The sequence below is a fragment of the Alexandromys fortis genome, unplaced genomic scaffold (assembly GCF_014885135.2).
Source record: "Alexandromys fortis isolate MF-2015 unplaced genomic scaffold, M_Fortis_MF-2015_v1.1 scaffold_84, whole genome shotgun sequence".
Classification (NCBI taxonomy): domain Eukaryota; kingdom Metazoa; phylum Chordata; class Mammalia; order Rodentia; family Cricetidae; genus Alexandromys; species Alexandromys fortis.
Window position 1 is genome coordinate 4,104,346 of NW_026068017.1, and position 27,929 is coordinate 4,132,274.

At 50.0% G+C, this 27,929-nt stretch overlaps 2 protein-coding genes across 2 annotated transcripts; one reads left to right on the plus strand and one right to left on the minus strand.

The window, feature by feature from the left end:
- The first annotated feature begins 103 nt into the window (after positions 1-103).
- Positions 104-13,624, plus strand: Chrnb1 (cholinergic receptor nicotinic beta 1 subunit). Its single transcript, XM_050162529.1, is given in 11 exon segments — positions 104-243; positions 333-472; positions 1,023-1,067; positions 1,764-1,873; positions 1,987-2,095; positions 2,354-2,501; positions 3,270-3,479; positions 8,127-8,350; positions 9,315-9,487; positions 9,819-9,966; positions 10,210-13,624. Coding segments are annotated over 11 exon segments (1,506 nt in total). The 5' UTR covers positions 104-185; the 3' UTR covers positions 10,351-13,624.
- Positions 13,245-27,929, minus strand: Zbtb4 (zinc finger and BTB domain containing 4). The gene is made up of 4 exons (XM_050162514.1): positions 27,785-27,929; positions 19,682-19,748; positions 18,243-19,276; positions 13,245-17,638 (listed from the first exon to the last, which is right to left on the minus strand). Exons 3-4 carry the CDS (start codon positions 19,265-19,267, stop codon positions 15,718-15,720), a joined length of 2,946 nt encoding a protein of 981 aa, XP_050018471.1. The 5' UTR covers positions 19,268-19,276; positions 19,682-19,748; positions 27,785-27,929; the 3' UTR covers positions 13,245-15,717.

Sequence of the window (27,929 nt, forward strand, 5' to 3'; positions counted from 1 at the left end):
GACATTTGTGAGTGGAGGGGGACCGCAGTTGTTCCGGGCGGGACCAAGACTAGAGGGCGGGGCGGGTGGGCTGGCGGCTGGTCCCCCGACAACAGGTGCACATTCCTGGGCGCCTCGTCACTTCCCCTGTCCTGGCGGCCTCGGCCGCTCTCCGGACAAACTCACTTGAGCGAAGCGGCAGGGCCATGACCTTTGGGGCGCTGCTGCTGCTTCTGGGGGTGCTCGGGGCACCCCTCGCCCCAGGTAAGTCAGTCTGGGCCCTGAAGAGGCAATGACAGGGGCAATGGTCGCGGCCAGCCACCGGAGGGTCACTTAGGGCTTTCCTTCGCCAGGCGCCCGCGGCTCGGAAGCCGAAGGCCGACTGCTTGAGAAACTTTTCTCGGACTATGATAACTCGGTGCGGCCGGCGCGGGAGGTGGGAGACCGCGTCGGGGTCAGCATCGGCCTCACCCTGGCGCAGCTCATCAGCCTGGTGAGGGCGCCCTGTGGGTGGAGGTCGCTGGGCGGGGCCGACTGGGGGCGGGGTCTGAGGTGAGATGGACAGGCCGTGGGCGGAGATCGGGTGGAAATAAGAACCAATGAACGAGCTCGTGGGCGTGGCCTATTTGCCGGGTCCTGAATGCTGCTGTTAACCCGCCCGTGGGCGGGGTTTGAGGCGGAGCTGAGGCCAAAGGACCGGCTAGGGGGAGGACCTCGAGGCGGGGCCGTGTTGAATTCCGGCCTGGTCCAGCAGAGCTGGGTGCTCAGGGAGTCCAGAACAGCCCGGGGCGGAGATTCTGTGGACTAGTCACTGGGTGTGGCCCGTGATTGAACCACGAGGTGAAAGGCAAGAGAAGCAGGGGCAAGATCTGGTGTTTCGAGGCAGAGGCAGGTGATACCCACTCACCTTCTATGAGATGGGGTTTGTACCCAAGAAGATGCAGCTTAGAGAAAGGGGGTAGATTTTTTTTTTGAGAAAGTGACCCCGAGCCTTCATTTCTTCCCACTCCATTTCATTTCTGCCTTAAAATTTTCCCTTCTAGAACGAGAAGGATGAAGAAATGAGCACAAAGGTGTACTTAGACCTGGTATGGAGACCCTGTGGGTTAGGGAAGGGCATCCTGCCACATTTTATTAATCTCTTGGAATGCTCAGTCCAGTAAGATTTTTTTTGTATAATGACTTCATAAAACATATATAATAACCGAAAAGGAAGCTTCTATAAACAATTCTTTCCTAACTGTTTAAAACACAAATTTGGCGTCATTATTTGTATTCTGATCCTTTAAAACCACGGTAGTAGAGGATGTCTAACACAGCCTCTTCAATTACTTTTTAATTTGTTTTATTTTATTTTATGTGTATGGGTATTTTGCCTGAATGCGTGTCTGTGCACCTCATGCATGCCTAGTGCCCATGAAAGCCAGAAGAGGGTGTCGGATTCCTGGAACTAGAGTTACAGCTGGTTGTGACTTTCTTGTAGGCACTGGGAATCAAACCTTGGTCCTCTGGAAGAGATTCAGGGCCATTACCCACTAAGTCATCTCTCCAGGCCCCCTATCTGATTTTAGAGACTAAAAAAAATAGAGTTGAGTGCAAGAGGAAGGAAACAGTTGGTGTGAATCCTAGAGACTGGAGGCAGAGCCAGAGCCCTTTCCCCTTGCCCCAGGTCAGGCCTGAGCTACTCTACTCCCCTTTGCACCCTATTCCTGGGTACCCTCTCTGACATCATAAGTCTCTCCCCGGCCTCTGGCCTGAGCAGCCCTTTAGCCTCTGTTCCTTAGGAGTGGACAGACTACAGGTTAAGCTGGGATCCTGCAGAACATGATGGCATCGACTCTCTTGGCATCACCGCTGAATCCGTGTGGCTCCCTGATGTGGTGCTAATGAACAAGTTGAGTCTTTCCAAAGCCTGAGGGCGCGTGGTGGGGCTGTTGTGAGGTGTGGCTGGGGAGGGTGTCCAGAAGACAGATCCAGATCCCATAGGAAAGGATCTCTTCCCTGCAGCAACGACGGAAATTTTGACATTGCTCTGGACATTAACGTCGTGGTATCCTCCGAGGGCTCTGTGCGCTGGCAACCCCCTGGCTTGTATCGCAGCAGCTGAAGCATCCAGGTTTCCAGGCTTTGTCTGTCCTCGGACTCCCTCACTCCCCAGCTGCTCCCAGTCCTGTATCCCTCCTCACCCTCACCCCTCGTTTGCCCCGACTTCCCATAGCCCTGCACACTTTCTTTGGTTTTCAGTCTTCCGTAGCAATTCTCTGCCATTTCCCCCATGACCCCTTCTCTTTTGTAACCGCCATCCAATGACCTCCCAACCTTCCCTAGTCCTTCCCAGTCCTCTGGCAGCTCCAGTGTCTTCCCCTCCATTCAGGTCACCTACTTCCCCTTTGACTGGCAGAATTGCACCATGGTGTTTAGTTCCTACAGCTATGACAGCTCTGAGGTCAGCCTGAAGACAGGCCTGGGTCCTGACGGGCAGGAGAGGCAGGAAATCTACATTCATGAAGGGACCTTCATTGGTGAGTAGCGGAGGGTCTCACGTCCAAGGGTGACAAACAAGCTCCGGTATCTATGCTCAGGGTACACGGGTGGGGTCAGCAAGGTGGGGATGACTAGCAACGCTGCAAATATGGACTCTGAAGCCAAGTGTGGTGACGAATACTTTCAATGTTAGCTCTTGAAAGGCTGAGGCAGGAGGATTGCTGCACATTCAAGGCCAGGCTGGACTACATTCAGAGACCTTGATCGATCGATCTATCTATCTATCTATCTATCTATCTATCTATCTATCTATCTTTCTTTCTTTCTTTCTTTCTTTCTTTCTTTCTTTCTCTCTCTCTTTTATTATTTATTTAGAGACAGGGTTTCTCTGTGTAACAATCCTGACTGTCCTAGAATTCACTTTGTAGATCAGACTGACCTCAAATTCACAGAGATCCAACTGCCTCTGCCTCCCGAGTACTGGGATTAGAGACATTGCCACCACTAGCCAGATGAGACACTGATTCTTAAAACAGTAAAAACCACACAGCAGTGTAAATCTGATGACTTGAATTTAGGCCCTGGAACCTGTGGTGGAAGGAGGGAACTCTCAAAAGTCCTCTGACGCGTGTGTACGCACGCGCGCACACACCACTATAATAATAATATTTTTATTAAAACAGAAAAGTATGGAAGTTGAGAGTGGTTTAAGTTTATTGGAGAAAGGCTGCCTAGCAGTGTGCTATCCCAGGCACTAACTGGACAGCTACTGCACCTGAGTTTGCCTCCTTTGTCCCCCGCTCCAGAGAATGGCCAATGGGAGATTATCCACAAACCTTCTAGGTTAATCCAACTTCCAGGAGATCCTAGAGGAGGGAAGGAAGGACATCGCGAGGAAGTTATCTTCTATCTCATTATTCGGCGGAAGCCCCTCTTCTACCTGGTCAACGTCATTGCCCCGTGTGTCCTCATCACTCTCCTGGCCATCTTTGTCTTCTACCTCCCGCCAGATGCAGGTAAACAGCGAGGGTCTCAGCTCCGGATCACCAGCCCAGCCTTTCCTCCTCACCTTTAGTCCAGGTTGGGTTGTTTTTTTTTTTTTTTTTTTTATTGCTTTGTTTTGTATTTTTAAGATGTATGCGTGCCTTTAATTCCAGCACTCGGGAAGCAGAGGCAAGCAGATTGCTGTGAGTTCGAGACCAGCCTGGTCTACAAGAGCTAGTTCCAGGACAGGCTCCAAAGCCACAGAGGAAACCCTGTCTCAAAAAAAAAAAAAGGAGGTGGCACACACCTTGTGAGTTCAGGGTTGGCCTGGTCTACAGAGAGAGAGTACAAAGTTACATAGAGAATCCCTGTCTCAAAAAAACTCATTAAAAAAAAAAACAAAAAACAAGCTGGGCTGTGGTGGCGCACGCCTTTAATCCCAGCACTTGGAAGGCAGAGACAGCCGGATCTCTGTGAGTTCGAGGCCAGCCTGGTCTACAAGAGCTAGTTCCAGGACAGGCTCCAAAACCACAGAGAAACCCTGTCTCGAAAAACCAAAAAACAAAACAAAACAAAAAACAAACAAAAGATGTATGTATGTGTGAGCCAGGCAGTGGTGGCAAGTTCCAGGACAGCCAGGGCTGTTATATGGAGAAACACTGTTTCAACCCCCTACCCCCGAAAAGGGGTGTGTGTGTGTGTGTGTGTGTGTGTGTGTGTGTGTGCATGGAGGTCAGAAGTGGGGCACTGGATCCTTTGCAGATGGAGTGCCAGGAGGCATTTGTGAGCCTCCTGAGGTGGGCCTTGGGAGCCGAACTCCAGTCCCCAGATAGAGCAGTGGCCTTGGGAGCTAAACTCCCGTCCTCGAATTGAGTAGTGGTCTAGTTTGTTTCTCTGTAGCTGTGATAAAAGACTTACGGGAACCAAGTTCTGGGAGGAAAGGGTTTTATTTGACTTACAGGTCACAGTTCATCAATGAGGATAGCCAAGGCAGGAGCTCAAGCTAAGTGAGCACAGACCATGAAGGAACACTGCTTACTGACTGGCTTCCCCTGACTTGTTCTGCTGGGCTCCTTTCTTTCCATGATCCAGGACACACCCCCCCCAAAATGGCACTGTCCATGATGGACTGGGCTCTCCTGCACCAATTAGCAAGTAAGGAAGTGCCCCCATACACACCCACGGGGAATTCCTCAGCTGAAGTTTCTTTTTCCCATATGTCAAATTGACAAACCGAGGCTAATCTTGACAAGCAGTACGTGTTCTGGACTACTGAGCTATCTCTCTAGCACCCAGGATAGTTTTCTTGCCAACTCAAACCCTCATGGGTTGGATATCAGCGATTCAAGGTTCCCCCATGCACAATTAAACCCCAATACAGGCCCTGCACCCCCTCTGCTGCTGGCTAGTCCTCACCAGTAACACGTTCACTCTTCCCTCTGGAGTCCCAGCCTCGCGTTCATGGAGTTCCCACGTCCACAACAAACCAAATTCCAAGCTAAGCCAACTTTCCTTTTTCTGTTTCTCATTCCTAGCAAATAACCTTCCTCCTCCCTTCAGACATCAACCGGTGCCTTAACTGGCAGTCTCCCTTTTCTCTATAAGGAAGTACAATATAGTAACAGGGTAACCCTGGTCAAATTCCATAATGACTGTGTGTCTGAGTCCCCTGGTCAGGAAATGGGACAGCCAATGTCCCTACTGCATAGAATTATTCTGAAGATTAACTGGGTTAATAAAACTATACCCAGTACCTAGCTGGATCTATGTAAATGTGTTTTTTTGTTTGTTTTTTAATTACTTTTGAGCAGTTGATGTAAGGCAATACAATAGAATTTTACGTATTAATACTAATCTTGACAATAACCTTTCAGGCAAGTGCCGAATTCTCATTCCCTTTTCTAGAGAAGGGTAAAGAGGCTGAGGGAGTCGATGCATTTGTCTGGTATCGTGTTCAGGTCAATACCAGTCCTACTTAGAGACCTTGCTTCTAGTGTTTCCCTCCCTGCACTCGGAAAGCTGAGGCAGAAGAATTACCAAGAGTTTGAGACCACTGAGTATGAGATTACCTGGAGCTTCCTAAGCAAGAGCCTGTCTCAAAAAAAAAATCAAAAAACATAGTAAGCAAATATGAAAACGAATAAACAAAACTCTGTATTGTCCTCATCTCTGGCATCAATCAAGTCCTCTATCCAGGAAGAGAGAGAGAGATGCAGTTGGAGAATACACTTCCAGGTCCAGGAGGAAGGCTCGGCAGGCAAGACGCTTGCTACCAAGCCTGAGGGCTTGAGTTCGATATGGAACCCACAAGTTGTTCTTGAATATCTCTAGGTGCCCTATGACAGGAACATGCGCACACACACGCGTACAATGTTAAAAAGAAAAGGAACCTACTTACAAGTATAATCACTCCTTTCTAGAACAGGGCAATCTTGAAACCTAATATTACAGGACCAAAATAGAGCGAACCATATGGCTTATTTCAATACCTTTCATGAAGTTTATAAGGCCTCTTGTATGACACAGAAAGAACTGGCCTCTTTTGTATACCGTTTTATTTTTAGATTCTTCGATTGCTATATTGTTCTTGGAAAAACTACAGAGGTTGGTCTATTCATTCATGCAACTATATCTGTGGAATTCTGTGATATGCTAGGCACTGCAATGCATCAGGGAATAAAAATAATAAAATTGATTGGCTGTAGCTCAGTGGTAGGGGTCTGGAGTAGGTATAGGCAGAGCTGGTCTGCCATATAAGAAGCCCTGGATTCCATCCCTAGCACTGCGGGGAGGGGGCATAGCAAGAGACGTAGTATAGTTGGTAGAATGTTTACCTTGTATGCATGCATGAAGCCCTGAGTTCAGCCTCCAGAACCCATCTGTAAACAAACAAACAAACAAACAAACAAGAAAATAAAACCATCAACCTTCCTCAGTCTACATTCTAGTGGGGAAGTCAGTCAACAAACTAATGTTTACTGTCATACATTAGAAAAGGACAAGTTTTTTGTTGCTATTGTTGTTTTGTTTTGTTTATCAAGACAAGATTTCTCGGGGCTGGAGAGATGGCTCAGAGGTTAAGAGCATTGACTGCTCTTCCAGAGGTCCTGAGTTCAATTCCCAGCAACCACATGGTGGCTCACAGCCATCTATAATGAGATCTGGTGCCCTCTTCTGGCATGCAAGCATACATGGAAGGAATGTTGTATACATAATAAATAAATAAATAAATAAATAAATAAATAAATCTTAAAAAAATTTCTCTGTAGCCCTGGCTGTCCTGGAACTCACTTTGTAGACCAGGCTGGCCCTGAACTCAGAGATCTGCCTGCCTCTGCAACCTAAATGCTGGTTTTAAACGTGTGTGCTACCATGCCTGACTTCTAGACAAATTTTAAAAAAAGAAATAAAACAGGAAGGGGTTTAGGAAGATTAAAATGGGAGTGGACTCCTATATACTAGCTCTCAGAGACAGGAGAATCAAGAGTTTGAGGCTAGCCTAGGTTACACAAAGAGTTGCAGGTCACTCTCAGTACAAAGTGAGGTCTTGTCTCGAAAAAGAGCTAGGAATGTAGCTGACAGGGAAAAGTATTTGCCTATTCTGCATGAAGCCTTTGACCCCTCTCAGAGAATAAACTAGACATAGTAGCAAAACTCTGTAATCCTAGCCCTTGGGATGGGGCTGAAGGTAGAAAGACCAGAAGTTCAAGGTAATCCTTGTTAAAGGAGAGATGGCCTGCTTTTCGTCCTGGCCGCCCAGCTAGCTTAACCCCCAAAATAATTCCACAGAAACTATATTCATTTAAACACTGCCTGGCCCATTATTTCCAACCCCTTATTGGCTAACACTCACATGTTAGTTTAACCTATCTCCATTAATGTGTATCACCAATTGACTATGGCTTAAGAGCATGAGTCCAACCAGCGTCCGTCTCAGAGAGGAGAGCCATGGCGTCTGCCACACTGCCTTCTTCCCAGCATCCAGTTCTCTTTTCCACGCCTATCTAAGTTCTGCCCTATCAAAAGGCCAAGGCAGTTTCTTTATTCAACCAATGAAAGCAACACAAATACAGAAGGACCTCCTACACCACATCCTCTGTGAATTGTGAGTGCAAAGCAAGCCTAAGACATGTGACATCTGGTCTCAAAAATTAAACAGACCTGGAGATGTGGCTCAGCTGATTAAGGCATTTGATGCCAAAGCTGAAACAGCTTTGATGGTGAGGGAATTAGGTTGTAGCCAGGTTAAGTTTGGGATTCTGTTTTATATTCAACAGAAAAGTTGAGTAGGCATTTGGATGGAAGCCTGAAGTTCAGAGGAAATTTGGGCTGGAGGAACAAACAGCAGAGATTTGTAAACAAATGGCTTTCCCAAAAGCCTACCCTTAGGTTGGAAACATGACCATTGATTATGCCTTAGAGGCTTCCTTCTCATAAAGACTAATACTTCTGGTAGTGTGTTAGCCCATGCATTTAATCCCAGCACTTGAGAGGCAGAAGTAGGAGGATCTCTGTGAGTTTGAGGCCAGCCTGGGCTACACAGCAAGTTCCAGGCCAGTCAGGACTATATAGAGAGTTCCTGTCTCGATAAAATAAAATGTGGGTTTTTTGTTTGTTTGTTTGTTTGTCTTTTGTTTTTTAAAAAGGGACTGATTCTGGTTTCTCCTCTGCCTTTCAAGGAGAGAAGATGGGGCTTTCCATCTTCGCCCTGCTGACCCTTACTGTATTCCTGCTGCTGCTGGCAGACAAAGTGCCTGAGACCTCCCTGGCAGTCCCCATCATTATCAAGTATCTCATGTTTACCATGATCCTCGTTACTTTCTCAGTCATCCTTAGCGTTGTGGTCCTCAACTTGCACCATCGCTCACCCCACACCCACCAAATGCCCTTTTGGGTCCGCCAGGTAAGAGAGATCTCCAACATGGCTTACTTCCTGTTCTTACAATCAACCCGGTATGGGAAAGAATGAGGCTAGCCTGGGCTACACAGTAAGGCCCTGTCTGCAAATGACAGAACAAAAAATATTAAAAGAAGGAAGAGCATCCTTGTGTTTGGCTTTGTGTCCAGAAGCTGCTCCACCCACCAGGCTGGACTCAACTCCAGCTGGCATGTGTTGAAGTGCAGAAGCCTGCTGGATGGTGGAACACCACACAGTTCATTCTGCCTTCCCATCCTCATTGCTTCCTGGGTCCTGCATGCCCTTCATCCATTCTGCTCATTCAGAGGGCCAGGGAAGCCTCAGTATAAATGCCATCAGGGTGGAAGACTTTTGAACCCTTAATTTTTCAGGACAACTCCCAGCCCTTTGTTTTGTTTTGTTTTGTTTTGAGACACGGTTTCTCTGTGTAGCCCTGGCTGTCCTGGAACTCACTCTGTAGACCAGGCCATCCTTGAACTCAGAGATCCACCTGCCTCTGCCTCTTGAGTGCTGGGATTAAAAGTGTGAGCCACCACTATCAGCATAAAAGAGCTCTTAAAAAATGATTTATGTGGATGAATATAAACTACTATATGAGCCTGGTGCCTGAGGAGCCCCGAAGAGATCAGACGCCCAAACCGAAGCAGGATCCTCTGGAAAACCTTAACCACTGAGCCATCTCTCCAACCCTCATTAAAAATCTCTTAAGCAGCAGTGTCATGGTGGCAGAGGCAGGCAGACCTCTGAGTTCAGCCTGTGCAGCCAGGGCTACACAGAGAAATCCTGTCTCAGAAAGAAAGCATTGTAAATTGTGCAGTTACATTTCTGTCAATGTAGCTCGGTGGGTCCATGAGTGCATATGCACGGGAATGAGCCCGTGGAGTGGAATAGATCGCTGCTTCCAAGGAGGCTGGAAAGCATTAAAGCCCTCAATATGCCACTTCCATAGATCTTCATTCACAAGCTCCCACCATATCTGGGGCTGAAAAGGCCCAAACCCGAAAGAGACCAACTGCCCGAACCACACCACTCTTTTCCTCCAAGAAGTGGCTGGGACCGAGGAACTGATGAATATTTCATCCGGAAGCCTCCAAGTGATTTTCTTTTCCCGAAACTTAACAGGTAAGACCTACACGCATCAGTCACTTGGGCAAGGGAGAACTACAGCTCCCAGAAGACCGTGGAAAAGCTCCCAGAGATAGTGTTGTCTAGCATCATGGGAGTTGTAGTAACCCGGATGCGGCTTGCTTTTCGAGAAGGTGGCATTTTTAAAGAACCAGAAGTTTGAGAAAGTCTGGAGAGCTCTGTGCTGGCAGGGAGATCAGGAAGGGTTTCCTCAGGTTTAGGGAAATACAAGGCTATTGGAGGAGGCAGCTGGAGTAGAGTCTAGGCCACCGGAACTGCTTCTTCTCTTTGAACCCAGTGTGTGGCTAAACAGTTTCTCCCCTTATAGGTTTCAGCCTGAATTATCTGCCCCGGACCTGCGACGATTTATCGATGGCCCAACCCGTACTGTAGGTCTGCCTCAGGAGCTACGCGAGGTCATTTCTTCAATCAGCTACATAGCCCGACAGCTGCAGGAACAGGAGGACCACGATGCAGTAAGTCCAATGAGGTTGAAGCCCGCAGGCTCCACCCCAAAGCTCAAGCTCCGCCCCTAGCAGTCGCTTCCGTTTCTGATTGGAAGTGTGTTTGTTTTTCTCCCTCCTCCCGCTTGCTAACTGGCTCTTTCATAGCTATCTGGTGGCCTGGTTCTTGAGCTAATTGCCCTTTTCTGTAAGGGGTGGGCTTTACAGGGCTCCGGCCCTGGAGCTTTATTATTATTTTTTCCTGCCTACCCTTAGCTGAAGGAGGACTGGCAGTTTGTGGCTATGGTTGTGGATCGTCTTTTCCTCTGGACATTCATCGTCTTCACAAGCGTCGGGACCCTGGTCATTTTCTTAGATGCCACGTACCATTTGCCCCCTCCTGAACCTTTTCCTTGAAGACCCGAGGACCTTTTTTTTACCAACAGTGGCAGGAGCTCTCAAGATGCAACCACTCCTGTAAGAATCTAGTTTCTAGGAAGGCGCTGAAGTGGGACTATGGCTAGGAGGCAGGTGCCTTGGACCCACTTGAAATGCCATTATTTAGGATTTCGTCTGCTGGGTTTTTTGTTTTTGTTATTTTTGAGACAGAGTCTCACTCTGTGGTCCAGGCTAGCCAGGAACTATGTATCCCAGGCTGGCCTCAAACTCCCAGCAATGTTACTTCCTTAACCTACCAAGTGTTGGGACTACAGGCCTGGTGAGCCAGCACACATGGGTTTGGATTCTTGAAGCTACACTGAATTGTAGCTTGGGTCTCTAATGAAATAGAATTACAAGTCATAAGTAATAGATTGTAAGCCTTTTGAGGACAGGAAATGTGTTGGCTACTCTGATGTCCCTAGCTTCTAGCCTATGAGTGCTTAACATTCATTTCATGAAGAGAGGGGGAAAATTCTGAAATATATAAAAATACTGCCTACAATAGAATGTTGTAATTAATCATTTTTGTCTTTTTAACTTTCTATAATTTATATATTTTTGTAACATTTGCCACCTTTAGATTGAAAAGTTATTTCTTAAAGGTCTGCATTTGCAATGAGGAAACATTAAAATCAAAACAAAAAAAATCTTTAAAGTGACTGGGAGGTGGTGGCACACACCTTTAATCCCAGCACTTGGGAGGCAGAAGCAGGCAGATCTCAGAGTCTGAGGCCAGCCTGGTCCACAGTGCAAGTTCCAGACCAGCCAGGGCTACACAGGGAAACTTGTTTTGAAAGCAAAACAAAACAAAACAAAAAGAAGATCCAAGAGTGGTAGTGAATGCTTGTTATACCAGAACTTGGAAGTCAGAGGCAAGGGGATTCAAGGCCAAAGTCTGCTACATAGTGAATTTAAGACCAGTCTAGATTGAGAGAATGAGTGGAGGGAGGGAGGAAAAAAGGGAGGGAGGGAGGGAGGGAGGGAGGGAGGGAAGGAGGGAGGAAAGAAGGGAGAGAGAGAGAGGGAGAGAGGTCTCATTTTCTCATTTATTTAAGTCAGGCATAGTGACTCATACTTAGAATCCCAGTATTGGAAGGCTGAGGCAGGATTGCTGTGGGTTTCACCCCGGTTAGGCTACAGAGCGAGAGCCTGTCTCACACAAACAACCTTATTCAAGTTCTAATTTTGGCACACATACAACTAAACTACTCAGAATGTTTCTATATCTGTAAAATGAAGCAGAAAGTAGTATATGCCCATAGGGAATTCATATGTCACAGCTTTGAAATGGTGTTTTATTTTGTATTTGTTTTTGTTTTGCCTGTGTTCTTGAGCTTACAATATTTATTGGTTTGTTTTGGAATAGTTGAAATTGAATCTAGGTCCTTGCAAACAATAGGTAACTACTTACCAACCCTTATTTTTCCTTCATTTTTGAGCTCATGGTTTTGATATCGTTGCTTGAGACAACTTTGAACTCTTGATACTTTCGCCTCTTTTAAGTACTGGGATCATGGGCATAATCCACCAAGCCTGCTTTGTTTTTAGAAACTGGGTCTTAGTAAGTTGTACAGTCTGGCCGTCAGATTACTATACAGCCTTTAACATTCCATCTTCTTGCATTTGGAGTAACTGGGATTAGAGGTATGCATCACCATGCCCTATTGGCAGTTTTGTTTTGGTTGTTTTTGAGACAGGGTTTCGCTACGTAGCCCTGGCTAGCCTAGAATGTATGTAGTCGAGGTTGGCCTCAAACTCACAGAGATCCACTTGCTTCTGCTTCCTGAGTGCTGGGATTAAAGGCGTATAATTTTAAATTTGAATTAAGGGCTGGAGAGAGATGATTCTGAGGTGAAGAACACTGGCTGCTCTTCTAGAGAACCATGGTTTGATTCCCACACCCACATATGTAACTCTAGTCCCAGGGGATCCAACACCCTCTTTTCTGGTACAGTACTCCTGTGGTGCACCCACAGGCAAACAAAACACACATGAAATTAAAGGAAAAATATGGGAAGCTTGGTACCTTTAAAATGTGTGTATTTCACAGACATTGGATTTCAGGCTCCTCTTGAAAATGTTTACACAACTCCAGCGATACTATACCTGCAGCTGCTGTTGGCGGCAACCCGCTAGGGCTTCTCAGTGGCTGTCCACTCCGGCCAGGGAGCTCTCGCCAGAATTCCTGGAAGCTCCCATCTACCCTACCAGCCTTCCTTATGTTCCCAACCACCCCTGCACAACACAGGAGGAATACACAGCAGGCAAGACGAAGCCAGTGAGGACACTAGTGGAAGAAGGGCTCTGATGGCTACGCTACAGTTTCTGCACCCATGTACCTTCAAACTAGAAAAAGAGTAGGACCTGGTTTAAGGCAAAGGTTATGCTGGGACTCAGAAGTCTTGAGCCTAGCTCTTGTACTCCTTGAGGATGTTTCTAGAGGCGGCGGCACTGCATTCTGAGAAAGTGGCCCATGAAGCCCAGACTAGTGTGGAATTCTATGTGTAGCTGAGGATGGCCCTGAACTTCTGATCCTCTTGCGTTCACCTCCCAAGTGCTTGTATTAGAGGTGCGTGCCACCGTGTTGGACTGAGAAACAAACCCAGGTTTTCCTGCATGCTAGGCAAGCTCTCAACTGAGCTACAGCCCAGCTCCTGAGTCAATGTCTCTACCTGGAGGTCAGATCAAAGTGAGCAAGCTTCTAAGGGCTACACAATTACAGTGAAACACCTGGAGTTGACAAGCCTCACATCAACTCAATTGCTAGACATCCGTCCTGGGAGGGAGACTAGGCTACAGGTCTCGGGATCCCTGCCCCCACAGCCACCAGCCACACAAACCACCAAACCTGGCACCCACTGAAAGCGCAGTTCATTTGTCTTGTTGGTTTATTGGCCTAGAGAATTGGAAACACACACAAATCTGGAGATAAATATTGGTCAGTTTCTCTAAATCTGGGTCCTCACTACGTACAGAGCTAGAATTCTAAATCTTGCGTGCTGTGGTACAGAACCAGTGGCCTTCTCACTCTTGCCCTCTTCCCAGGGAACATGAGGAAAGAGGGCACACGCTGACAAGACTTGATCATTTTCAAATGACAAAATCCAAAATTCACATATTGAAACCTAAAACTCACATATTGAAACTTTCCAGCTCAAATACATATTGTTAAGTTTCTGCTTTTGCCATAACTTTGTTGCCAAATCCTGGGAGCTATTCTCCTTACCCACATTAAAAAACAAAATAAACACTTATAATCTCGATTCTTTCAAAAGGTGCGTGGTTTTGGAATTTTGATCTATTCTGAAATTCAAATTCCACAGTCCATTTTCACCCCTTCTACTCTCCTGACTTCCTCAGAGGAGTACAGCTGAAGGGGACAGGAGACTTGTCATAGCTGCCCCTGCCTTCAGGCCTTCCTCAGTCTCTCTTGTGGTTCCGCTGTATATATAGATATATTTATATATATAATTTGTGTGTAGATATATATAGGTATTCTTTATTATGTATTTTTTTGCAGTTTTTCTAAAGTGCCTGAAATAAGATTTATGGGAATTTTTAGTGATTTTTTTTTTCATTTTTCATTTCCCCCATTTTTCCCTGTTTGAAACTTTTTCCCCCTTAAAAACTGGAACTTGGTACATTCAGTAGGAAATTCTTCACTCAGGCTGTGGCCAAGACCAAGAAAAGTGCAAAAAGACAGAGGAGGACTGGAGCGGCCCCTCTAGGATTAACATTCAGGAAGCCTGTCCAAAACCTCCCCCTTCCTATGTACTGGGAGGTTAGGAAGGGGCAGGAAGATGCTCCTGGCCTTTCCAAACTCATCTCCCTCCAAAGCCATGATCTTGCCCTCTCCACAGTAGGTCAGAGGGCAGCCATCTTGGCCCCAGAAAACAGTAGCTGACAGAAAGGCTGTCATTTTGATTAAAACAGTCTTTCTCTTTTTAAAAGTCATGCTCCTCTAATTCCCACATCAAAGTTGCTCCCCTCAACTGGCTCTCCCCTTGTGAGATTTTTTTTTGTGGGGGAGGTGTGGTGGGTAATCACACATTAGGGAGGCCCCATTTTCCACAAGAATTAGGAACAAACCTTTCTTTATCATCCCCACTGGAAGGAAACATAGGACCCCTGACCAGGGTTAACTAGTGCAAATTAGGGATTAGGGACTATTTAAAATCCCTGCACCCCATCCCTAGGCTGGGATCTTTGGGTGTGGGGAACTGAGTCAGAGATGGGGTATAAGGTGCTATTTTGGAGGCATAGTTGGTGGGGATACCCCAAAGCCCACCGGAAGAGAAGGATGGCGCCCTCGAAACCATGTGGAGTGACTGGCAGGACAGTGACACTGGAGGAGATAAGGTAGAGGCAAGGGTGGAGGGTTTATCACACATGAACCCCCACCACCACCACCACCGATTTTCTGGCTATTTGGTCTAATCTAGAAACCATAGTGAGGGCTGGCAGGGGGAGAGTCGTCTCTTCATCCTACATGGAGTGCTTCAGACATGGTGCTCAAACTCGGTTTAGCCCCAAAGAAGCCATGTATAAAGGCCAGAAGAGATATGATCTATTCACCTCTTTCATCTTAGAAGAATCTGGAGTCACTGGATTTGGGGGTAAAGGTAGGGCCCAAGATTTCCCTGCCCTGTACTGAAAAAGTGCTCGGCTTGTAGAACACCTCCCACCTCCTTTTGACCTGGATTGGGTTAGGCCATCTCCAAAGTCTAGGAGCACAGGAAGGAATATGGAAGATCCAAAGGCATGGAAGCCAAGGAAGCATGGCATCGTAATATGAAAGAAACAAGGACAGAGAAACCCACCCTTGGGAAGAACGGAATCCAAAGCCATGCTTCCAGGCTATTGGGTGGATATCACAATGGTCTGGTCCAGGCCCTGGGCCACAAAGAATGGAATGTGCTAGGAAGCATGGGGGAAGGGCTTAGAGAGAGCTTCAGAACAGCAGGCATCATTAGGTGAGCTTCCCCAGGTTTACAAATCAGGGGAGCAGGTTAGACATTCAGAGCTGGTGGGGGCTGTAAGTAGAGATTCAGATAAGTATATTGCTCAGTTGCCCCAAGGGCTGGAGAAGGGATGGGAGCTGGCTCTTCCCCTCACAGGGGCCATTCCCTGGAAAAGACTGAGAGGAGAACCACCAAAAATCCCTTTTCAGGGGGTGGGGAGACTACAATCACACAAAGCAGCCTGACTCCTGAGCTCCAGGGGCCCCCAAATCCCTGCACTAGAGTGTTATGGGGCTCCCAAGGGGCAGGGAAGCCAGGGAGCTGATAGTGGTGGGGGCTCGGGGAGGGTGGCATCTGGTGAAAGGGGATCTGGCCTTAGTGCTCACCCCACATCTCCCTTTTGGGTTCTCTCAACCCCTGCCGGATCCCCTATTCCCTTAGGGGGAACTGGCAGAGGAAGAGCTGGGGGAGGTGGAGTTGGTGGAGTAAGGGGGGCTGCTTGAGGATTCACTGCGTAGCCAAAGACCCCTGGCAGGAAGGGAAGGGCCCCACCCCCCTTCTCATCAGGTAGGACCATGTTGAGAGCAACTGGGAGAGCAGCCAAGTTGCTGAAGTTGTAAGGGTAGGCAGCAAGGAGCTGGGGGCCATAGACAAGTGGGTACGGTTCAGGGTAGAAGGTGACTTTGGCAGTCCCCAGCCCCTCCACCCGGTCTCCCTCAGAAGCTCCCACTGGCCCCTCATTCCCAGGTTTTCCTCTGCCACCACAGGGCTCCCGGCTGCCTCCTATCAGGGCCAGGGGAAATTCCTGCACAGGTGGGTACACATAGTTGCCCCCAGCTGCTACTGGGGGCTCCTCACCCCCAGAGATGACAGGGTCTTGGAGAGAGGCAGTTTCAGGGGCTGCTGCAGCTGCAGCAGCAGCACTGCCAGCCTCCCCACTTGAGGAAGACACTTGCATCTCTTGGGGGGCCTCCTCCTTGATCTCAGTGGGCCTGATGCCAATGCTGCCTTTGGAGTAGGCAATGACAGGTGTGGGAGTGCCCCCAGGTCGCTCCACAGCATGCCTCTGCCCATGTCGGTTCAGGGCAGCTGCCGTCTTGCACACCTTGGCACAGTGGGGGCAGGTGAATCGGGTGGAAGACCTCCTCCCAGTCCTGGAGCCGTGGGAGCCCCCATTGTGGGCTTCCTGGTGCTTCCTCAGCTTCCTCAGGGTGGCAAAGGTCTGGGCACAGTCCCCACAACGGTGTCTACGCTCACCACGTGCTCGTCCTCCTGGGCCCTCCACTGATGGGGTCTCCTCCCAGGCCCTTCGTTCCAGCTTCTGCTTCCAGCGTGGTGGTCTTCGTCCTCCTCGGGGCAGTCCGCTGACCCCGCTGAGGCCACCGACAGTAGTGCCAGCCTTGCGCTTAGGCTTGTATGAATAATAGGGCCTCCAGAGCTGATCTTCTCCTCCAGCCTTGGATTCCTCCTGGTCCTCCTCCTCCTTGTCCTCGTCATCATCCTCTTCCTCACTCTCCTCTACATCTTCTCCACTCAGCTCTCCAGGACGAAGGTCAGTTTCTGAGATGCGACGCTTGACAATGGCTTCCTCCCCAATTCGCACAGTGATCTGACACAGTGGAGGTGGAGCCTGAAGCTGAGAGGAGCCTCGGCCTGTCCCTGTGGGGGAACCCCCACTCCCACTAACCCCACCCACGGGTTTGGCTGTATAAGTCAGAGTCCTCCCAGCCCGCAGATTCCGGCCCTTGGCCTCCTCAGTGGCTGAGCCTGGCCCTGCAGCTGTGGCTGGACTGGTGGGTGTTGCTGCAGGCTCAGGGGGAGGAGGTGGGTACTCTCGTTTCTTGGGGGGTCTTGGGGGAGTCGTATAAGTGATGACTGAGGCAGCTTGGGACCCTCCTGTGCTGGCTGGCCCACCCCCGGCTCCACCACTGCTACTGCTCCCATGGACAATGACAGAGGGAGCTGGGTGAGCAAAGGCGATGACAGAGGGGGGAGGGCCAGGCTCTGGGGCAGGTGGGAGCAGGAGTGGGGGGCTGGCTGGCATTGCTGCAGGGATCGGTGTGTGGAGGCTTGGAGAAGGAGGGGCCTCAGGGGCTCCCTGACTGTAGGTCTTGTATGGCCGCTTGGCTGCCCGCATGGGGAGCAGGCGGTACAGCTTGAGGGTATTAAGCTTGGGCTTGTAGCCTCCATTGGGTGTCTTCTCACTGGCTAGGAGGCCGGGGCTAATGCCATGGAAGGCTCGCTGGTGGGTCTTCAGGTTATAATAGGTGACAAAGGTTTCCCAGCAGAAGATGCACTGGTACCTGGGCCAGGACAGCAGGGAACAGGGCAGGAACAGAGCCACTTGAGTTAGAGGCCCTGAAGACAGGGCCTCATCTTGCCCCGTCACCTGCAGCCCTCAAGCTTCTAACTCCCCCAGCAGCCTGCCTAGCCTCCCTTCTACATGCTGCTTGCTGGACCCTGCTAGCCTCTGGGGCAGAACCAGACCAAGCTCAGCACCCTGCCTCTGGCTAGCTTCAACTCTCAGCCTCAGCTGTTCTGTTGTGAAATGGTGACAGCCACATATTTTAGCCTTCAAAATGCCTTCTGTGCTACAAACGACAGAATGAGCATGCTAAGGGAAAATCAGGTGCTGTTCTGCATGCTCTAAGTCCCAGTAGGCAGGCCTGTACTCCCACAGTCCTCTCCTGCAAGGGCAAACTTCCCTTTCCATCCTAGCTTTGCCCACAGCACAAGCCTGGATGGGCAGGCAAGATGCTGGCATCAGGTGAAGGAACTGGGGTTGGAAGGAGGCAGGTGGTGGCAGCGAGCCGGGACCAGGACAAGAACAGATCCCAGTGTGGATAGATGGCTTTCTAGACCCCCGCACTCTGCCCGCCCCTCCCTTGTCCACCTGAGGCCACTCACCTGCGCTCCCCGGTGTGCCACACCTCGTGCTTGGTGCGGTACTCAGCCAGGGCAAACACCTTCTCACAGTAGCGGCAGGGGTACTTCCTCCGCCACGAATGGACATTGCTGTGCCGTTTCAGGCTGGACAGGGTCACGTAGGAACGCTCGCAGGCCGCACACACATAGAGCACATGGCCGCCCACCACCTTCACCACATGCTCAGGGCCATCTCTGAAGCCCACTGGTGCTGGCAGGGTTGAGGCATCCACTCCTGCAGGCCCTCCAGGGCCAGGGGCCCCAGCTCCTAGGCCTGCAGACCCCTGAGGGTTGGACCCCCGTCGACACTGGGCCTCGTGTGTCTGCAGCCGCTTGGGATGGATGAAGCTTTTTCCACATCGAGGGCAGAGAAAGGGCCTCCGGGACAAGGAGGGCTGTGAGTCAGGAGCCTGGGCCTCAGCTTTGTTACCCTCCCACTGGCCATCTGCTCTAGGTCCTGGCCCTAAACCATGCTCCTCAGGCTGTGAGGAGGCCAGGGGAGGAGCAGGAGGTACCCACGTATCGCCTCCTTCCCCCAGGCCCTGTAGGCGGGAGATACCCAGCCGCCGCCCCAGAGCTCCAATCTCAGCCACAGATGCCCCATCCCCTCCCCCACCAGGGAGTGCAAGCCGGGCACTATAGATGAAGTTGAGGACATCGGAAAAGGCAGCTGCCGGGACACCGGGCAGCTCTAGGACCCGTGGAGGGGTTGAAGAGTGAGGAGAGGCTGGAGGGGGAGAGGAGGAAGAGGAAGAGGCAGCTGCGGTGGTTGCAGGGCTGGGAGCTGAGCCACCAGTGACCGGTGGGAGGGGCAGTGGAGCTGAAGCTAGTAGGGCATCTCGGAAGAAGGGACTAGAGGCAGCCAGGACGCTGCGGTGAGCAGGGAACTTGGTGTCTCCAGCTATGAGGGTGACATCACAGAAGAGGCCACGGAGCCGCTGCTCATTGAGCTGATGCAGGACAGCAGGGGCATGGGACGGATCCGTCACCTCTGCAGGGGGTGGCATGGTGCCAGCCTGGACGTGGGGAAGAGAGGCCAGGGAGAGTCTCAGAGGCTGACTGAGCTGAGGTCAGGAGCCTCAGAGGCTAGGGAGAAGAATGGAGGACAGTTAGAGGCTGGCCAGAATCTGCTGGAAGGCGGAATACCTCAGGTCACAGAAGTCATGGTTAACACTAAGCCATCCAGAATCAAACCAGTGTCTAAGACCACTATGTCTAACATCTGGGTCAGAAGAGGCCAGGGATACCCCAGGTCGCAGTGACAGTCAAGTGGTCATGACCTCCAGACTCACAGTAAGCAGTAGAAGGGGGAGGCTTGCCACACCCAACCATTTTCAGTACTGGACAAAATGGCTGCCCTGTTGGCCTCCTACTTTAGGTCTACTTTTTCCTAGCTGTAGTCCTCCCCAGCACCCTCTCACCTGAGAACATAGCCAGCATGGAGCAGAGCAGCGGCTCAGCAAGTTCCTTCAGCCTGGCCTTTTCCTTCTGCAGAGAAACAGAAACCGCGTCAGAAATCAAGAACAGGATAGGGTCCTCACAAGGAGACTACCCAGGATGTGGGCATCAGTACTTCAAAGTCACAGGCACAGAGGCTGCTCTGAAGACCCTGATCCCTCCCAGGAGCCTGTCAGGCTGTCTGGACAAATCCAATCAGACCAAGGAGGTCACAGATTACCGCTGAGCCTTGCTCCGCTGGCCCCAGAAAGACAATTTGCATTATCCCCAGTGCACCTCCACAGGGCACAGTTCGACCCCACAGGCTCTGGACCGCCTCACAGAGGACTCTCTAATCCCTTTGGCCCAATCTCGAGCCTCAAAGAAATCAAAGATTTGCATTTTTTAAAATCACAATGGGCTTCTTTACACATCAAAATAGAGCCCATTCCCCTATTAGTCCATTGGCTAGCCTGATGAGATTTTCCCATCAGGAGTGTGCCTCCTCTGTGTGCTGCAGTCCCAGAATCTTAGTGGGGGCTCTCTAGCCCAAGTACCAGGTGACCCCTGCTTGCTCTAGTCCCTAGCAGCCCCCGGAAAGGTAGCCACAGGAAGGGTGAGGTGAGGGGCTTTAGGTCCTGCTCCTTACTCTGAGACCTTTGGCTTGTGGATCTTTAAAGCTGGGGGTCCCTACTTCACCTCTTGCTGAGAGGGTCATCGTGAGGTATGACAGTCACAAGTGAGCGTTTCACAGCCGTGCCGGGCACTGCAAGTCTTAGGTCCCCATTTTCCGTTGAGGATCTGAGTTCCAGAGTCAGGCACGTTTCTATCCAAAGTCGCATGTCTGGTAACAACAGCAGAGACTGCCTGGGTCCTCCTCATCCACCCTCGATGCAGCCAGGAAGTTCTGGCTCCTCCCACATGTCACGGGTCACACATATCCTCATTAGTGTCCCACATCAAAAGCTCTTCCTCTAATTCTCATCACCCCCAAAATGTTCCCTTCTCATTGATTGCCCATAGTATCGAGGATGATAGCTGTTCCAGGCAAGAAGAAGGAAGGTGGTAAACCGGACAATAGTCCAACGCTGTAACCACGGCGCCAGGCGCAGAACAAGAGCCTAAGTGTTGTCCCATTTGTTGCGGCACTGTGGCTACGGTGAGAGCTCTGGGGAGGGAGCCCACCTCATCCGCTGTCTGCACGGCATGTGTCTACTTCCTCTGTGATGGCCTCAGCACGGTGTTTGCACTATCTCATCACGTGAGGTGGCTTCCCCACTTTAAGATGGTAGGGGTTCAGGCATGCTATGAAGCTTGCTCAAGGCTGGCCAGCCAGTTAGTAGTTAGCCTGGGATCAGACCCTATGAAGTCTGGCTTCAACGCCCGCAGTGACTTCAGAACAGCGTGATGAAGGATGTTAGCCCCCACAGAACACAGCCAGCCTACTCAGAACTTCTGTGAAAATTAGGTGATTCCTTCTCCTAGGAAGCCATGCAAAGATGAGCAAAGTCAGTTTGGTTCCAGTCCCCATTCACCTCTGAGGCCAGCCAGGCCTGCCACCCTCCCTGCACCACTTCACAAGACGGGTGCCGGCAGGTGTGCACCCGTGTGTGGACTGCCATGGTGTGGGACAGAGCCTGTTGGTGCTTCTTAGAACTGGCCTGGCCCTTAACTGTCATCCAAAATCATTATCACTACACGCTTTGGAGTGCCATTTACTTATGGTCAACGTATAGCAAAATATGTTCTGCCCACCATCTCATTTTAACCACTGTGAAGAAGTTAGCCACTGCAAAACTCATCTTCGGGTCAGGGGGTGTACCCGTGTGGTTATCTGATCCTGGAGTTTAGACCAATTCAACTGACTCCTCACTGATCAGTGCCCTCAAGGGGTGGTGGGAGATGGCGACACTAGCTACATGATCCTGAAAAAGTGACCTCTATATCAGTGTCCTTGTCTGTATGGAGAGGGTGATAACTAGTTCCCACTGTGCAGGGTGGTAAGGGAGGCTCAACCAAACGGGTCAGCGCTGTTCCAAAGTGCTGCTCCTCTACTGAACACACACAGACTTTACTCTCTTCTGACCAGTCTCTACACAGCACAACAGAACAACTATTTAAACAGATGTGGTGGAACATGCTTGTAAGCACAGCACTGGGAAGGAGAAGCAAAAGGACCACAGCAAGCTCACTGCCAGCTGATCTACATATCCAAAATATCAGGCCAGCAGAACCATTTAGGAGAACTCTGAATCAAAGCAAACAAAGTAAAATAAAACAAACACTCCCAAAACTATTCATGTGGAATGTGTGTGATATTAAACATTTTAAGAGATAACAAAGTAAATGGGAGGATGTATATAATTTAGATGCAATTACTATGCCATTTTGTTTGAGACAGGGTCTTATGTAACTCAAACCTTGAAGTGATCAAGGATGATCTTGAACCCCTTCCTGATCGTACCCAGTGCTGGGATTATAGAAATACATCATTTTATATTTTATATAAACAACTTTTTAACACCTAAGGATTTCAGTACCCATGGGGCACTCTGGAAGCAACCTCTCATGGTTACCCAGGGATGACTGTACCTCGTCTTGGAACTTAGTCCTGGAGAATAAGGAAGAAAGTGATGAAGAAAAAAAAAGGCAGGGCTGGAGAGATAGCTCAGAAGTTAAGAGCACTGACTGCTCTTTCAAAGGACCTGAGTTCAATTCCCAGCACTCACATGGTGGCTCACAACCATCTGTGACCTCCTGGCATGCAGGCATACATGCAGGCAGAACACTGTATACAACTGTATACATAATAGATAAATCTTAAAAAAAAAGAAAGGCAGAATTTTCTCTTCAAGATGAATCTGGTGGTAGGCTGGAGAGATGGCTCAACAGTGAAGAGCACACTACTCTTCCAGAGGACCCAGTTTCAATTCCCAGCACCCACATGGCCGCTCATAACAGTCCACACCTACAGTTCCAGGGGAATCTCGTGTCTTCTTCTGGCCTCCACAGGCAGCAGAATGGTACATGATAGTAGACATGCATACAGGTAAAATACCCATACATATTAAGTAAATAAATATAATTTTGAAAAGATGGGTTTGGTGGTTCTGTGGTTTTAAAGTCTTATTTGTTTGTCCTCTGTGTGTGTGTGTGTGTGCATGTGCGTGTGCGTGTGCATGTGCGTGTGCATGTGCGTGTGTGTGTTACTGGCCATTGACCCTAAGGCCTCGGGCATGCTAGCAAAGCCCTCTATCACTGACCTACATTTCTCTACTCCTAACGGACTGACTGGCCTCAGAGTGTCACTAAGCACACATATCAGGATGCTGCCTGCTTGTTCTCCAGATCACCTTGTATCTCACTGATCTATAGCCTTTAAGCTTTGACTCAGGCCACCTGGTTTGGGGTTTCCCTGGCCCCTTCCCACTTTCCGAAACCTCGCGTCTCCCTACCCGACTGTACTTCCCGAATGTCACTAGTAAAGCCCGCTGCTCATTTACCTCTAGTGTGTGGGCTCCAAGGAGAGCAGGGTGGGGAATTCTGACTATGCTGCTTGCTCAAGTATTTTGTACTTAGAACAGACTTAATGAGATGTCAAAAACAATCTAGAGGTTAAAGGTGCACCACAATGATAGGGCACCTCCCTAGCATAGCCTTGGGTCCCACCCCGTCCAGAATGATGACAGGGATGTCATAATGGCAGGATTTTAGTAGAATGGCAGAATTTGTGTTGGTGGCACAGGCCTTTAATCTCAGCACTCTGGAGGTTGGGTCCAAAAGAGCATGGATTGAAGTTAGTTTGGACTATATAATGAAACATTTCTAAAACAAGTAAAATTTTTCTTTCTGGAGTGTCTGCTCTCAAAAAAGATGTCATCCTTGGAGCTGGGGTGATGACCATACCTTGGCATTTGAGAGATTCAGTTTTCTAGAGGTTTCATGTACATCGTCTCATTTAATTATATCCTCCTAGCCAGCCACCATAGGCCATAGTAGGTATTTATATCCTCCCAGTTTTAAAGAAAAGCAAAGTCAGAGAGGATAAACCTCGTTCAAGGTCACATAGATTCTAAGTAACAGTCAAAATTTGAATCCAGGCTTGGATGACCCCAGATGCCGAATCTTTCCCTCTGCCATACACCTGGGTCCTGCCCTGAAGAGCCTATAGCAGGCCGGCTGGTTACATAAACCACCACACAAACTCTCACGTGCTAAGTGTAAACTGTGTCACATCTGACTCCACCCTTTCCCTTGCTCCCAAATCCAGCAGTCACCAAGTCCTGCTGAAACTGTATGGGAATGGCTTGCAAGCCTTCTCAAGTCCCCCTGGCTTCCAAACTAGTTCAAGCCCCTGTTAACACTCACGTGGATCAAGGCAATGGACTACATAATATCTACTTGCCTGTAGATATTACCTCTTCCACTGTGAGTCCTTAGCACTAACGGCAGCCTAGTGTAACTCCTGGGCTGAAAATGGTCTTTGGAAGCTGGGTCTGGTAGTGCATGCCTGTAATCCCAGTACTCAGAAGGACTGCAGAGAGTTCAAGGCCACCCTGGGCTACATTTTGACACCCTATCTCAAAAACAGAAAAGCTAGAGCAAGATATCTCAAAGGGTTTAGGCAATGCCCCAGACGCCTGCAAATCTGAGTCCCCAGGATCCACACGGTACAAGGGGAGAACCAACTCTTGCAAGCTGCCCTCTGAACTCTATCTACATGTACACTGTGGCATGTGTGCAAACAGAAATAAATGAATATAATTGAAACAATCAGGGCTGGGGAGACAGCTCTGTGAGTAAGGGCGCTTGAGTTCAAATCCCTAGCACCGATATAAAAAGTTGGGGAATGACCCTGTCTGTACCTGTCACAACAGCACTGGACGGCAAAGACAGGTTGAGGGCTCACTGGCTGGTCAGCTAGGCAAAATGGCAAATTTTGGGTCAGTATCAGACCTTTCTCAAGCCAATGAGGCAGAGGTCAACAGAGGAAGACAACCAGGGCTTGCCCTGGCCTCCACATGTGCACTGGGCACTTGTACCGACACATTCAAGTGCATGAAACACACACACACACTTAATGCCCTTTCCTTGACCTCTTCCCAACATCCCTCCAATCTGTTATGACTGAACTAAAATCCATCATCTCCTTTGCCCTTTCTGACTCACAAGACAAGAACAATCCTCTTCCTATTAATCAACATCCAGCGCCCCATGGTCAGCACCCACAAAACAAAGCCACAGGTACTCAGAGTCTTACAGCCTGGGCTGGGACTCTTGAGAGCACAGTCTATGAACACAGGTCTTCAAAAATAGACTGGTAAAGGGCAGGAGAGAGAGCTCAGCAGTTAAAAACACTTGTTCTTGAAGAGGACCCAGGTTCAAATCCCAGCATCCATATGGTGGCTCACAACCATCCATAACTACAGCTAAAGAAGATCCAACCAACACTATCTTCTGACATCCTAAGGTACCAGGCACACACGTGGTGTACAAGCAAAATATTCAAACACGTAAAATAAAAAAAAAATTTTTTAAATAAAAAAATGTATGGGTAAACCAGGTGTTGTGACTCAAGCCTGTAATCCCAGTATTCAAGAAGTTGAGGCAAGAAGATTGCCAAAAATTAGAGGCTACTTTTGGCTAACACGTATACGACCCTATCTCAGAAAAAAAAAAAAGCGAGATGCTCTACACAAACTGGTGTGTGCGCAGGCACGTGCATGCTGAGTGATCCAGGAAGCACAGAGGACAGGAGTCAAGAGACAAGATCTGGAGCCTGATGGCCTCTCACTACCCAGATGACTCAGGGAAAGTACTTAACTTCTCTGGGTTTCAGCGAGGCAGTCAGGATGCCAGAGTGAGGAACGGATGAGCGATGGTACAGAAAAGCCTGGGACCAGTGCCTGCACAGTTAGGGCAAGACAACTGTTTATGGCTACTGTTACCAGTGAAGCTGGGAGCAGGGGATTCTCTGCAGCAGCAGGGCTGATGGGGCTAACACAGGAATAGTTTCTACTCTGTTGCTATATATCAGGTCTATTTTCCATATGCTGCGGGAAGGTTTGTAGGGCAGGTCATTAGTCCCATCGTGGAGATGTGGAACAGGACACTCAGAGGAAGGTGTAGAGGTCCAGAACACTTCAGTTCCAGTGTAGGGCTCCTGTTCCTCATGGGCAGCCAGCCCCATCACCGTCACAGAGGATATGCCTTAAAGCCCTCCACTCCCCTACTGTAGACACAGTGCACAGTGTTGTACATAAACGGAGCGAGCATACAAGTGCATCTCCCACCTGCACAGGACCAGGCCCCAGAGGTTAGGGAAACCGGTTCCAAAGAATCTGCTTAGCAAGCAAATTCTGTCCAAAGCCCTTCCACTGTCACAGCGCAGGGCCCCACGTGCGTCACAGATACCCGCAAGGGGGTAGAGAGAGGGAGAGGGCAGATCAGGCGGAGGAGACTAAAACCTTCATGATCCTTTTTTCCATTTTAGTGACAAAAGTCACACCCGGCCTTTACGTAAACATGGCCAAGGAGCCACTCTGTCTAAACTCACTTCCCTTGTAGGCGCCAGGACTTTCCTCTCTATGGCCCTGGCATGCTGGGTGAGGGGCAAACACACAGACCATACAAAAGAAGAACAGTGCCACCCAACAACACCCATGCCTGCTGCTCTTGCTCTGGCTAACCTTTATCTCCCAACCTTCCCATAACATCTCCTGGGCAGCCTTTCACCCGTCACTGAAGCACACAGAAGGAGGGCACGCACTCGAAGCTTTCCACTGGTCTCCTGGGTCTGAGGCCCACATTGCCCTTGTCACGCCACCTCCTCCCAGCTCGACTCCCAGCCCAACAGCCCAGACAGGCTCCCACAACGTCACAAAGAATCCCATGGAGAATGTTGCAAACACGCAACCTTCCCCTTGCTTGGCCGCCCATCATCCCATAAACACATCTTGCATGTCCCACCCGGAGTCCCTTGCACCGGTGCCAGTGGACCATAGGCTTCATTTTCTCCTGCTCCTGCCGATGAGTAGACCTGACTTCCAGACATGCAGCCCCCATGGAACTTGCCCATCACAAATACACAAATGGACCACACCTCAGTAGGACTACAGAAATGGAACTTGGGAATGATGCCTTCTGATTCAAAGGTCCACAACTGCACTCTTCAAATGGGTACATCCACTCTGCATTCTGGTGTCCCCCATAACACGCACACACACACACACACACACACACACACACACACTACATGCAGCTATACAGAAAACAAACATTCATAAACATTCATATGTGCAACACAAAACTTATGTACAAGAAAACACATGCTGGCAAAAGTACACACACAACCCCAGACCACACTCAAGGTATCTGTCACCTAAAGCTACAGGGCCAAATCTTATAATTCTGGATCAATGAGTACCCCTCCTGGCTTTCTATCTCTGTGTATCAGGGAGGGCCCTAACAGACCCCTCGGTGTCAGACTAGCAAACGGTGGTACCCAGGAGGAGCAGTTTACCTTGCCCCACGGTACTGTAGGAGGAATAACCTCCAAGACTCACAGCAACAACAAGGCCCCGACGGCGCGGCGGTTCCGGGCCCCTGCTCGCACTGCGCACCCTGCACACCCCAACTCTGGGGCGCCCAAAGGGCCACCCCTCCCCCTCTCTGCCTGGCTCCTACGCCATCGCTCTTCCAGAAGCTTGCAGCGCTTGCCCAGGATCACACCCGCCCCACCCCACCCCCAACCTGCCCCACAGAGGGAGGGGGACACTGGGCTGCAGAATTTAACCATTCCTAAGTGGAGTGATTGAGACCCTCTCCATGGCCTCAGGAGACCAAGTCCCCCAGCCTCGGCTCTCTGGACGCCATACCCCGGCGCCCTTAAGTCGCTCCCCAGCGCCGTGCGCGCCCGGGGGCGGGGCCTATTCCAGCCCCCGACCCCTGCGCCCCTATATCAACCTGGAAGGGGAGCGGTTGCGGGGCGCGGCCCGGACCCCCGCGGCGCCGGGCAGCGGAGAGAGGGGGCCAAGGTAGTTGGCTCCCGTCGGCCCTAACCCTGCCCGGTCCGCCCCGGGGCCAACCTGACTGCGATGGCGCCGCGTCCGCCAGGCCGGGCTCATCACCGTGGCCGCCCCCGGCCACTCGGGTTTCGCCCTCCTCCAGCTCCGGCTCCAGATCCTGCCCCGGCCCCCCCAGCGCCCGGCCCCGGCCCAGCCCCGCCGCCGC

Bases quoted from the DNA above. Each gene is read 5' to 3' on its own strand.
- Zbtb4 (XM_050162514.1), bottom strand. From the start codon at position 19,267: ATGCCACCCCCTGCAGAGGTGACGGATCCGTCCCATGCCCCTGCTGTC. The intron at 17,639-18,242 runs GTGAGTGGCCTC...GTCCTGGCCCAG, and splicing joins TGGCACACCGGGGAGCGCAG to GTACCAGTGCATCTTCTGCT.